Source organism: Heterodontus francisci, chromosome 11 (genome assembly GCF_036365525.1).
Source record: "Heterodontus francisci isolate sHetFra1 chromosome 11, sHetFra1.hap1, whole genome shotgun sequence".
NCBI lineage: Eukaryota > Metazoa > Chordata > Chondrichthyes > Heterodontiformes > Heterodontidae > Heterodontus > Heterodontus francisci.
In genome coordinates, this window is record NC_090381.1 from 53,119,641 (window position 1) to 53,132,806 (window position 13,166).

General features: G+C 44.3%; 1 protein-coding gene across 3 annotated transcripts in view; it reads left to right on the forward strand.

The window, feature by feature from the left end:
• rsrc1 (arginine/serine-rich coiled-coil 1) overlaps positions 1 to 13,166 on the forward strand; it is a 563,128-nt gene that overhangs the window by 459,124 nt on the left and 90,838 nt on the right. Inside the window, exon 8 of one of the 3 annotated variants that reach the window (XM_068042148.1) lies at positions 11,207 to 11,341. The exons of the other annotated variants lie outside the window; for them this stretch is intronic. Within the exon in view, the coding sequence (XP_067898249.1) occupies positions 11,207 to 11,341 (135 nt within the window). The remainder of the gene's footprint in view (positions 1 to 11,206; positions 11,342 to 13,166) is intronic. 3 annotated transcript variants of the gene reach the window in all.

Consider the following 13,166-nt stretch of genomic DNA (forward strand, 5'->3'; position numbering starts at 1 on the left):
TAGTTTGGGAAAGAGACTTCCTCTTGTGTTTAATATTGACGTTTACTCTAGTCTTTGAATTTCTGATTACTATTATAGTACATGATCTGGCATTCAACTGTTGTATGTTTCACATTTCTGGAGTGTTAACATCACAGTGTAACACTAAGAATCAGTTCGACTAACATACATAATATTGTGAACAGTTGATACCATATTGGGTTGCCAATCCTCCAGGATTTTCCTGGAGACTCCAGGAATTAAACACTAATCTCCAAGACACTGCTGTGAGCAACCCAGCAAGAAAACCATTGGGGTGACAAAAATTGGTGTTTTTAATTTGCTTTGAACAGCTTTATTTACCAGTTCTAAAAATATTGAACATGGGGGAAAATACTGCTGGAATGATTCTTGATGATCAATCAAGTAATAAAGAGTTGTTTGCTTTCCAATTTGCATGGGAAAGCAGTGCTCCGCGAGGATGGATATGTTGGGTGACCAATGGCAGGAGTGTGGAGACAAAGCAGAAGGTCATGTGATGACACCTCCAGGAATACGTCGATACAAGTTGGCAACCCTAACTTTATAGGACAACTTGCAGGGTTATGGGATCAAGCTGAGGAGTGGGACTGGCAGGATAGCTCCGCGGAGAGCTGGTTTGGACTTGATGGGCCAAATCGTTGTCTCCTGTGCCATAAATGACTCTATGGTGGAATTTTATGGGCTGTGCAAGAGCAGATTTGGTGGCGTGTGGGGTGATATACTTAGGTGAAAGCACTTTTTTCAGATTCCCAACAGCAGAATATTTTTGAGAAATTAAGTTGGCGGCATGATTGCGGCATTCCAGGGCTCCCCCCACATGGTGGCAGATTGCAGCTTTGCATTCATTTATATGCCGTGAATATTTATTACCCTACGCTCAGTTACAGTTCAGTCCTACCTGCCAGATAAAGTGAACAGCGAGCATTATTCCCGCGCCACCAATTGTTTCACTGTGGCGTGCAGCAGTCTGATTTGTGCAGTTGAGTCTCGGGTCTGTGTTCTCTCTCTAACTCATCGGCAAAATGAACACCAGCACTGGAAAGGGTGTTTGGCTCCAGGTTCAGCACCAGCAAGGGTGATTCTTCTCAGAGGATGGCAGCGAAGGCATGGGGGAACTTACAAGAGGAGCAGGGGAGGGTACTCGAGGGAAAGGATGGGGTGATTGGGTGCATGGAGGAGCAGGGGACAGTATTTGGGGAGGACGGGGTGATCGTGTGCATGGAGGGGCAGGGGAAGGTGGAGCGGCGCATTCAGGGTGTGGAATGGTTGCTGTTGGTGCTGAAGCTGGATGTGGGCGGCTGCAGGGGTGGTGGGTTGACTAGAGCATTACAGTCAGAAGATAGTCGGCAAAGGCCTAAAAGGAGGGATGAGTGCTGTCAACATCAGGGATCTGTGGTAAAGGCCTGCTCGGGTCTGCAAATGAGACCCGACCCGAGCCCCAACAGAACCCCATCCGACCCCGAGCCCAACCCGGCCCAAGTCCTTCCATTTTATCCCGACCCGACCATCAGTTCACTTACCTTCTGTTTTTCACTTTGCTCCTTACCTGCACAAGCTTAAAATAACAGTAGCAAAACCACCATTAAAGTCCAAAATGTAAATTAACACTAAAGTCACTTACCTGAGGTGGTGATAGAGCATGTCCAATCTGGCCTGACCCGACCCGTGCTCTAATGCCGGATCCGGAAGTGCAACCCAACCTGACCCGAACCTGACACATATCAGCGGTCCCATTGGGTTCGGGTTGGGTAGCAGGCCTTTAACCTGTGGGACAAATTGAGGGTACTGGCTATCAGGGGGAATGTCACAGTCAATGGGGGAAAATGGATCCTGTAGGGGAGAAGGTCATAACTTGGTTGTGTACTCTGCAACTTCATAGGGAGGGCAACAAGACTCAGCAACAATGGTCAGGTAGATTTGAGGAGGATCAAAGGTCAGAGTTGGCATGTCATTAGTTACGGGAGTAGGAACGGGGGGGCGGGGATGGATGGCAGGAATAAATTGATTATTACACTGCACGGTAATGGGGGAAGGTTCAATGGTAATGAAGGGAAGGGTAACGGTAAAATTGGGTGGGTCAAGGGTGATGTGTTCAGGCTGGAAGGTTGCAAGAGGACGTTGGAAGGTGGGGAGACTTGCCCTAAATTCTACACGCACCATTTTCTCCAACGGTAAATGCAAACCGTGTGGCCACTCGAGGATTGCAGGGAGAGTGGGAGGAGGGGTGTGTCTTCTACCTGGCTACAATTTTAAGGCAGATATAAGGGTACTGCTCATTGCTTCAATGTTTCAGCTCACTGGCGACAGAGGGCTGGATTGCCATGCTCTGCTTATGTATTGTTCAGAAAAACCACATGGGAAGAAGAGCAAAGGGAGTGACTAAGGAGGTCTCTTTTCCCTCAACTCATGATGCCTGAACACCAGCAACAGGCAGAAGAAGAAGGTGAGAATGCTCTGAATGATAACATCTCGGAATGGCCTTAATGAAGATGGGCACTGGCACGGCATCACGTCCTCGGGACAAGGACAAATTACCTTCAAATGTCAGAGGCACTGCCAGAGACGCCTAAAGATGTCACGTGAAATCATCACAGAAATTTGTAGGATCCTGTGGCATGACCTGCAATCACTTGGCTTTGGTGGGAATCGCATGCCAGTTGTCCTCAAGGTGACTGCTGCACTCAATTGTTTTGCTAGCAGGTCCTTCCAGGGATCCACAGGCAACCTATGTGGCATATCAGTCTGTGACCCATAGGTGCATCAAAGAGGTGACCGATGCGCTTTTTCGACGTGCCAATGATTTCATCTACTTACTTGTAGCCGAGAACAGCCAGGCAGCAAGGTCTGTGGCTTTCAGTGCCATTGCTGGGTTCCCTAGAGTGCAAGAGGTGATTGACTGTACTCATGCGGCCATTAGAGCTCCCTGGGATCAACCTGCTGTATTTGTGAGTTGCAAAAGCTTCCACTCTTTAAACGTACAACTGGTTTGCAACCACAGGAGAAGAATAATGCATGTTTGCGTACGTTTTCCAGGGAGCTATCATGACTCGTACATTTTGAGGAACTCCCAGCTGCCAGCAGTTTTTGAGGAACCAGCTGAAGTAGACGGCTAGATCCTGGGTGACGAGGGTTACCCACTTTGTACATGGTTGATGGCACCGGCGCGGCATCCCCAAAGCACTACTGAAGAGAGGTACAGTGCTGCTCAAGCATCCACCAGTGCCATCATCGAACACACCATTGGCATGCTGAAAATACAATTCCTCTGCCTTGACTGGTCTGAAGGAGATCTTCAGTATGCACCACAGAGGGTATTATGAATAATTGTTGTCCGCTGTGCCTTGCACAACCTTCCAATTAGACATGGCAACATTCTACAGGCAGAGGAGCAAGAGGAACACCAGTCCTCCTCAGATGAGGATGACTATGAAGAGGAGGAGGACAACAATGCCAACTATGCCATTATAGGTGTGAGGGCCATGGAGAGACAAGCAAGGGACATCAGGGAGAACCTCATATTTGTACATTTGAGCCAACAATTAGCCACTACATCAAGGATCGTTGGGAGGAGAAACATAAAAATTCCCCACATATATTCATATACGCCTGAGGTCTGAAGCTTTACTGTACTTTGTGAATGGCAGATGAAATCTTCTATGAGCTACGATGGAACTGAAAATGCATCACTGCAAGCAAAGTTAAGTTGTGACTGCAGAACCACAATTGTAAGGCCTGTCAGCAGTGAAAAAAGTGAATAATCAACAAACCGCAAACAGCCATCATTGAAGACCGAAGACTCAAATAGCAATGAGAAATGGACAGTGGACATTTTCTGAGATGCTTTGCAAGCATTAATGTGTTCCTGCCGTAGGCATCCAATGAACATTTTCCTTCCTACCAAGCAAATGACTTAGAAGGGTGCATCAAATGTTAAAGTAAATAAAGATGTATTTAAACTTATAGAAGAGTTGAACGCTATTTACAGCACCCTTGCCACCTTCATGCTTAAAACGTTTTTCTTTTTACGCTTTCTCCCACTACATGCCACCCTGACATTAGCAGCTGAAGTGGAGGCAGTCTGCTCAGTGCACTGCCCCGTTGCTGTACGTCCTCTGGAGGAATGGGGACTTGATGGCTCCATCCTACTGGGTGTCTGCAGCAATGGCGCTTGAGTATCCCCCATGTGCTCGCCTGCTGGAGGTAAGGGGGTCATTGTCGGGGGAGGGGGATAGGAGGATGAGACGCCACTTACCCTAGGGGTGTCCTGAGAGGAATGCCTTGGGCCAGCTGGCACGCGCTCCTCCTCCATCTGGGTGCACGATGGCACCTGCCTATCTCTCTGAGGGGAAGGAGCACCTGGAGGGAGGTCCAGGTTCCACATCCCGCTCTCGCTTAGACTCTGCTTCATGGAGCCCACAGCAACAGCGATGGAGTGCAGGTCTGATAGCAGATGGCTCAAGTGCTCAACAAGATTCACCACAGAGCTCACCATACTCTCAACTGAGAAAGCCATATGCTCAAATGCCTGTGACGTGGCAAACGTCATGGCTTGCATGGACTCCTCCATGGCACGCGCAAAGCCACACACAACCTCAGGCATCTCGTACATATTTTCCACATGGCTTTGCTGCAGATCCAACAGATGTCTCATAGCGACAAACAGAGGATCACCATGAGCATGGGCCTGAGCAGGGCTTGGTCCTCAGCAGTCCTCTGATTGTCAGGGGACCTGACAGGCACATGCATACCAGATTGTGACCCAGATTCTATTCTTAAACCTCATGCGGACCATGTAGATACATCTGCGTTGGCGGAGGTGGAAGAAGAGGCAGGTGACAGTATGCTCTCTGGGGCATTTTCTTCCTCTTTCTTGCCAGAGGACGAGTCTTGGGCCTCACGGCTTCCAGACACTTGCGTGTGGGCGCCTGCAGTGGAGACACAAACAGCGACACATTAAGCAACAGCTGCGCATGAGTTCGCACACTTTCATTGGGTGTGCACAGATGTCTGTAAGACTAAAGATGACACTTTATCCTTCTGCCTTGAATATCCTGCCTTGCCATCTAATTTTGCCCTGCCTCCGTCCTCTCTCGCAATTTGTGCAGCTTCCTCTTCAGCTGGTGTCAAGACTCTGTCAGCGACACCTCCAGCTGTCTTGGCCCGCCCACGCTGGCTGTGGGTGTGTTTGTCCTGCAGGAGACAGTACAGATTTTTTAAAGATGCATCACAACCTGGTAAACATGCATCGACATCACTCATTCGGGATTGGCTTTCACATGACACGTCCAAGCACATCAGGGCGGCGCAGTGGTTAGCACCGCAGCCTCAGCTCCAGCGACCCGGGTTCAATTCTGGGTACTGCCTGTGTGGAGTTTGCAAGTTCTCCCTGTGTCTGCGTGGGTTTCCTCCGGGTGCTCCGGTTTCCTCCCACATGCCAAAGACTTGCAGGTTGACAGGTTAATTGGCCATTATAAATTGCCCCTAGTATAGGTAGGTGGTAGGGAAATATAGGGACAGGTGGGGATGTGGTAGGAATATGGAATTAGTGTAGGATTAGTATATTTGGGTGGTTGATGGTCGGCACAGACTCAGTGGGCCGAAGGGCCTGTTTCAGTGCTGTATCTCTAAACTAAACTAAACAATGCCACCCGTCAACTTTGTGCAAAATCATTTAGTGTATGGCACCAAGGCAGCTCATGCAATCCAATGCATGCCTTGTTTGCCCTCTGCCCGAAATACTTGGAGCCAGGGAGAAAAACAATGGAGCAACTTTATGAAGACCACTTACCCTTGCCAATCTGAGCAAGTCATTGATGCGTTTGCAACACTGTACCCAGGTTCTACGAGTGATTCCAATGTTCAGGACCTCTTCTGCTCCCTCAATCCAGGCCACCTCGGTCGGGCAGGAGGGTCTTCGGACTCCATCTGCAGAGAAGAGGACCTCCCACCTTTCCCTGACAGCCTGGAGGAGAACCTGCAGGGAAGTATCACTGAACCATGGGGCTGGACGCTGCCTGCCGGCTGACATTCTTTTGCGTTGCTGCAGAAATAAAATAAATGATGTGAAGTTGGTGTTGGATTACAAAAATTAAGGCAAAAGTATTCTGAATTAATTTCAAGGTCCTATGAAGAGACTTAAATGACAGGAAGGCTTCTGATCCTGGAGGCTGTAAGCACAGAATGCTTTGGTAGCCATGGCAATTATGGAGCTTGGACCAGTGACGGCAGGTTCCACCAATGAAAGGCTGTCCCCACCGCATAATCCCACATGTCCGTCTGTGCCCGTTGCCACACGTTTAATTTACATATTATATTACGTGGGAAACTGGAAAACTGGTAGAAGCGCAAGTTCGGTCAACTTCCAGTTCCACTATCGGGAACGCCGCGGGACTCATAGAATCCCAGCTGTGACTTGAATAAGCAAAATCTCATTGTCTCATTTACATTTGAATTGTGGTCAGAAGAGATTTATTCCTATTTTGAAGTTTTATTTGACATTTACAAAACAATAATGAATATAAACGTCAAAAATAAGCATCTGGACAACTATGCATACCTACATTTTAGCTTCAGAATTCTGTTTAAGACCATTATCTTAACTTCATTTCCACCAGCTCCTTGACCATGGGTTTTAACAACTTGGGTGTTACCTGTTGGTCACCTCATTTTATAAGAGCTTTGTTTTCATATATTTAAAAAGCAAAACACATCAAATGCTGGAAATCTGAAGCAAATAAACAAAAATGCAGGAAACACGGCAGGTCAGTCAGCATCTGTAAACAGAGAAAATAAGTGAATGTTTCAGGCCGTGCTTTTCAGAACTGAAAGGTGAATATGTGTTATAAATTAAAACAGAAAGAGTAAATGGTGGAAATACACAGATCAGGCAGGACCTATGAAGAGAGAAACAGAGCTAATGTTTCAAGTCAGTGACCTTTCATCAGAACTGTTACAGATTTCTGGTCTGCCCTAGCTACTCTGTCAAGTCCATTGGTGTGTTCCCTGTCCTTTTCAATCCGGAGTTTAATTTTAACAAATCCATATGTACGATAGCATAATTCGAGTCATAACAATGAATTCCCTCGTGTGCTGGTATTGTAATCCCACACTGCCCCATGTGTGTTTCTCCTAACTTCTAGAAGGTAGCATGATGAACACTCTAGTCAGATGAGGCCAATTATAAGTCAACTAACTGGTTTATTTTACTAGTGACACATGAACAGATAGAGTAGAGCTTTCGTTGAAAAGTACTCTGATCCCTATTGGCCCCTCTAACCCCAAGACGAATCCCAAGTCGTGGGAGTCAGTTGCCAGCGATCGCCAGAGCTGGCGGGCAGCCATAAAGGCGGGGCTAAAGTGTGGCGAGTCGAAGAGACTTAGCAGTTGGCAGGAAAAAAGACAGAAGCGCAAGGGGAGAGCCAACTGTGTAACAGTCCCGACAAACAATTTCTTCTGCAGCACCTGTGGAAAAGTCTGTCACTCTCATATTGGCCTTTATAGCCACTCCAGGCGCTGCTCCAGAAACCACTGACCACCTCCAGGCGCTTACCCATTGTCTCTCGAGACAAGGAGGCCAAAGAACAGAACTGGTTTATTTTACCAGTGACACATGAACAGATAGAGTAGAGCTTTCGTTGAAAAGTACTCTGATCCCTATTGGCCCCTCTAACCCCAAGACGAATGGAGAAAAAAAGAGTTGCATTTATACAGTGCCTTTCATGACCCCAGGGCATCCCAAAGCAATTTACAGGCATTGAAGTACTTTTGAAGTGCAATCACTGTTTTAATGTAGGAAACACGGCAACCAATCTGCATATAGCAAGCTGCCACAAACAAGCATTAAATAAGTAACCAGATCATCTGTAAAATGAATAGCATGCAAAATTAGCCCTGGTACAAACCTGACATCACTCTTCAATACGAATAGTTCTTGCACTAACTGAATAAAACCTTACAAAGAGATATTTCTACCTCTGTGATTATTTCCAGTTCCAACTTCTGCTGACTTGAGTTAGTTTCAATTTGATTTGAACCCAAAGACTTGACCTCTAACCCTCCCCACCATCCTGCTATCCAGAATGAGGATTGGTCAGATGAACTGGCAATTAAACTTGCAGCCACTCTCCTCGCTGTTTAAATGAATGAAACTATTTCAATGTTATATATGTGAAGTCATTAGAATTTGTTATTATACATCATTATCTCAAACTATTTGAGGAGCAAAATGCTATCAGGCACTTTATCTGGTCCTGGCTGCTAGCTGCCAGCATCAGAATGAATAACTTATGCAAAATTAGCCCCTGAAAACTAGCTTCCCCAGAAAGCCGGTGAAATCAGTGCTGTTAACCCCTTGTGCACTGGATTTAATTTATTAGCAAGAACCTGAAATAAATAAGTGTGACATTGCCCCCACAAGCTCAAAACAAGCATTTTATAGTGTTTAAAGAAAGGTGTCACGCTCACACAAGGAGCAATTATGAGCTATAACAAATGAACTGACGCATTAACCGTCCCAAAAATTTACACACTTTTGCTACCAGACAAAATGAAGAGGTCAGGTGACCTCTCTTTTATTGTGAATATACATAGCGACTAGTGGAGACTGAAACCATCATCATATCTGGAACAGCCTTGAAGAAAACATTAGAAATGCTAATGGCCCCATTCCATGTTAATAACTACCCTTTCAACCAGTTGGACTAACAGTGACCTTTGCAGCCACAGCATCTCCAGGCCCAAACTCTGGATTATTGGTGTGACCAAACACCACTTTATCAAGATGAGCAACAGTCAAACACCATTGCCTAAAAATAGTCACACATTCAGAGACATTGTATGAAAACATCAGGGGAGAGCAGCCTTGGTCACTTGACAGAAACCAAGCCCGATAAGGTTTCTTTTTAAAAAAAGAATTTTCTGTGCAGAAAGCCAGAGAGCAGGACACAGAAAGCCAACAGCTAGGAAGGTTGCGAGAGCGATCTATTCCAGCCAAGAAGGAGACCCTGCTGAATACCATCTTAAAAACTATCAAGAGGCAGGGATGAAAAGGTGACCTTGAAAGAACTCCACGTCTGAGAGATTGAAACAGGATCTTCATCATCAGACTGTAACTGAAATTTAACCCAAGAAGTCTGTAGTCAAGCATCCGTCCACCTGAAACTTTCCAAAGCTTGACTCCAGTGAACTAGGGGAAAAGGAAGATTAGGCCTGCGCCCTTTAAATTTTTCTCCAAGGAAAATGAACAAGGTTTCGCAACGAGCTCTTTTTTAAAAAAAAATCAGACCTAAATGCACGCTATCTTTTAATCTATATCTTTTCTCGTGATTGTACTTGTGTATGTGGGTGAAGTTGTTAATTTTTGTTTTTTTTTGTTTAATAAACATTTATCTTTCTCCTTTAAATACGATCTGAGAAGGACCCCGTGAAATTGTTCAGGAAACAAAACTTGAAAGCAATGCTTTGGATAGGTAAAACAACAGGCCTAACTAAGGAACTGTTCATGGACATTTTACATATTTTACTGGTTCAGAAGGTGTTTAATTACAAATCTGAAACTGATCTTTTCTGCAGTGTTGGAGTGTCAGTTCTGGTGCATTATTCCAGGTGAAGTCTGCTTGTGCAATCACTCGAAAACTGCACAGAATATTTGTTTCACGCCAAAACAGGCTTGAAGATGATGAGAATAAGTAGAGAAAGAAACTAGCAAATAGATCTTCCATAGAATATATTGGTTCCTGGGGTAATGACACAATGGGAATGCTTAGGGAATGTAACTGGTCAAAGTCTTATGTGACGGAAACCACACCTGCCAGATGGAAATACGTTAATTTTGTCATCTGGAACATTATTTGAACACTTACTGGACATTGAACATAACTTGTTTTAAAAAGACCACAGAACAGTGGCTGAAAACATGGCTGCACATTTGCATTCTAAAAGACAGTTGCATGGAGAGACAATGGGAGTACTCCCAGATTCAATTAGCCAGGTGGGTTTTGTCAATAGTGATGATCAAGAGACATTGCAAGTCATTGAATGTGTAAGAGCCAGCATTCCACCGCCTCCCCCCCCACCCCCCACCCCCCCCCCCCCCACCCCCCTTCCCCGGTCTGGTAAGCTGTGAGGAATCCACAAACCTCGCAGGCGAGGCTGTTCCAAACAAAAAGCTAGTCACATGACTAATTTGCTGGTCAACCTGGGAGTTAATTGAAATGTGCTCACAGAACAGTTTTTGGAAGATATGTTATGACTGACCACTCCAGTCAAAGCCCCCAATCAAAATATACGATTCTGATTGTTTTGGGAGGAACACACTGATAATTCAATCACGTCACTCCACAGATCGCCTAATATATCATTTAAAACTTTCCAAATTAAATAAAGACCCAGCCAAATTGTACTATCCATTAACCCCCAAACGGGGCTAACCAAACCAGGTGTCTTTAAATCAACAACTTAACTGTTTAATTAGAAGAACTAGATTCTTGAACGCTATGAAGATATAAACAACATTTCAAATAGAAAAATTAGAGTCCTTGCAAATTTACAGTCGAATGTTGCTTGAAGTCCTCGCAGAATATTACTTTCCTTCTCCAGCGAATTTCAACAATTAATGACTTGCAAACACTTTCAACAGAATCAATCTGACTTGAGTTTTTGAGGGAAAAGAGATTGTCACAGTCTAACTTCCCATTCTCCAATTTAAATTACCAGAGATCTCTGTTTTGGCTTGATGTTTTAGAATTTTGAGAGATAATAATTAAACAGACTAAATTCCTATTCCTTCAGTTTAAATGGCTGAGAGCTCTTTTTCCAGGTGCTGACACCACAGCTGTGTCCTCTGTCTGTCTGTTATAACAACCTGTCTTCAACTAAAAGCCAGTTCAAAACTGAATTGTAACAAATGTATCGCATGAGACTCACTCCCAGTAGTTGTATCTATGGTAACGAGTATGCACCCTTTGAATCGCAGTCTCCAAATGGTTGTATCTAATGGCAACGGAAAATGCACCTTTCTATAACTTCTGAGGCTTGCTGGTTCTTAAAGCAATACTGATCCTTTGCAAACCTTAAAGGCAAACCATATATTCCTGGGGGAAAAAACTACAGGACCATGACAGACTGCAGTTGAACTTCAAGAAGAGAGCACTGCCTCACTCTGTCTCTCTCTCTCTCACACATACAGTTCCAGGGACCCACAGAAGTAACTTAAACCTCAAGATAGAAGTCCAGCGAAACAAGTTTGAAAGTGTGCAGTGGACCCCAACGAGAACTGCAAGACTTAATTTCGATCAAAGACTTTACATACAACCCAAAACCAGTAACAGAACTCCATCTATTACTTCAAACCTTTCCCCTTTAATTCTTTCTCTGTCTCTATTTGCGTGTGTGTTTATCGTGTATGCATGCTAGCGTAGTTGCATCGGGTATTTTTAGTAGTTTTTAACCGAGAGTTTCAAGGTTAATAAACTTACAGCTTTCTTGTTTAAATCTGAGACAACTGTAGGGGTGATTTCTTTGCAATTACAATTAGAGAACAGTGAGCAAGGACTCACTGAGGGGAAGCTAAAAACACTGTGTTTTAAAAGTTAAACCCTGTTACGGCCAAATCATGAAAAGGCTGAGAGGGGAGCCTGACACACCTTCCTCATCTGGTCGTAACACTTATTACATAGAATACAAGATTAAACATGAATTCTGAAATTTAGTTTGAATTGCTTTGGAGAAAGAAACTTCGCAAAATCTTTTCTCAGGAGATGATGACTAGAACAAAATGATAGTTTCTGATTTATGGAAGAAATATGCCCAATGGACTGTATGGCCCTTGGTCATTTCACGTTTCTTAAGTTTAATTGTTTAAGCAAGAGCAATTCAATATTTCGTGGTTAACTTGTGAATTGAATTGAGACATTTTATTATGTAAATGCTACAAGTCACATTCAGTTTTGTTGACTTTATCTGAACTAATTGTGATGTTTCATTGAAAATATAATAGTCCATTTGCGCTTGATTCAAATTGAGAATTCAGTCTCCCCAGTATTTACACATGATTCTCCACTGAACCAAGGCAGGTGCCAGGTAGTATCACATTTCAGTGCATAGTTGAGGCATAGCAGGAGACCACAGAGGATTCATATTATTTACATCAGCCGGGTTCTCGTCTATTTGGGAACAGTTTAAAGTAGCATAAGAGATGTAGGCTTTCACTGCAGTTTGACATTCAAGTAAATTATTTTGTATCATTTACAGTGCTAAGTTATATTTTAAATAGTCTTAAATGTTAAAAGAATGCAGCACAGTGGTGCAGTGGTTAGCACCGCAGCCTCACAGCTCCAGCGACCCGGGTTCAATTCTGGGTACTGCCTGTGTGGAGTTTGCAAGTTCTCCCTTTGTCTACGTGGGTTTCCTCCGGGTGCTCCGGTTTCCTCCCACAGCCAAAAGACTTGCAGGTTGATAGGTAAATTGGCCATTATAAATTGCCCCTAGTATAGGTAGGTGGTAGGGGAATATAGGGACAGGAGAGGATGTGGTAGGACTATGGGATTAGTGTAGGATTAGTATAAATGGGTGGTTAATGGTCGGCACAGACTCAGTGGGCCGAAGGGCCTGTTTCAGTGCTGTATCTCTAAATCTAAAAAAAATCTAAATCCATTGTTGCAGCTACATTGTAAATGAGGCAAGCGTGTTGAATATTATAAGTTTAAAAACTGAATTAAAATTATATTAATTTCAATACAATGTGAAGGGATCTAGCCAGGGTAGAACAGAACCAAAGACTTGCAGGAAGAGATATATCGGAGCAACGGGTTATCTTTAAGAAAGCGATGCTTCAGGTTACAGGCTAGAAATGTTCCAACAAGGTTGAAAAGTTGGGGAACCAAGAACAGGGCTCCTAGGTTGACAAGAGAGATAGATATGATGATGAAACAAAAAAAGAGGGTGTATGATGCATGTCAGAAGAACTCCTCAAGTGAGAACCAGGCCATATACAATAAGTTGAGAGGGGCGGTGAAGAGGAAAATAAGACTGGAAAAGAGATAATATGAGAATAGAATGGGAGGTAACATAAAAGGGAACCCAAAGATCTTCTCCCGGCATATAATAGTAAGAAAGCCTAAAAGGAGGAGTGGGGTCTACTGGGGACA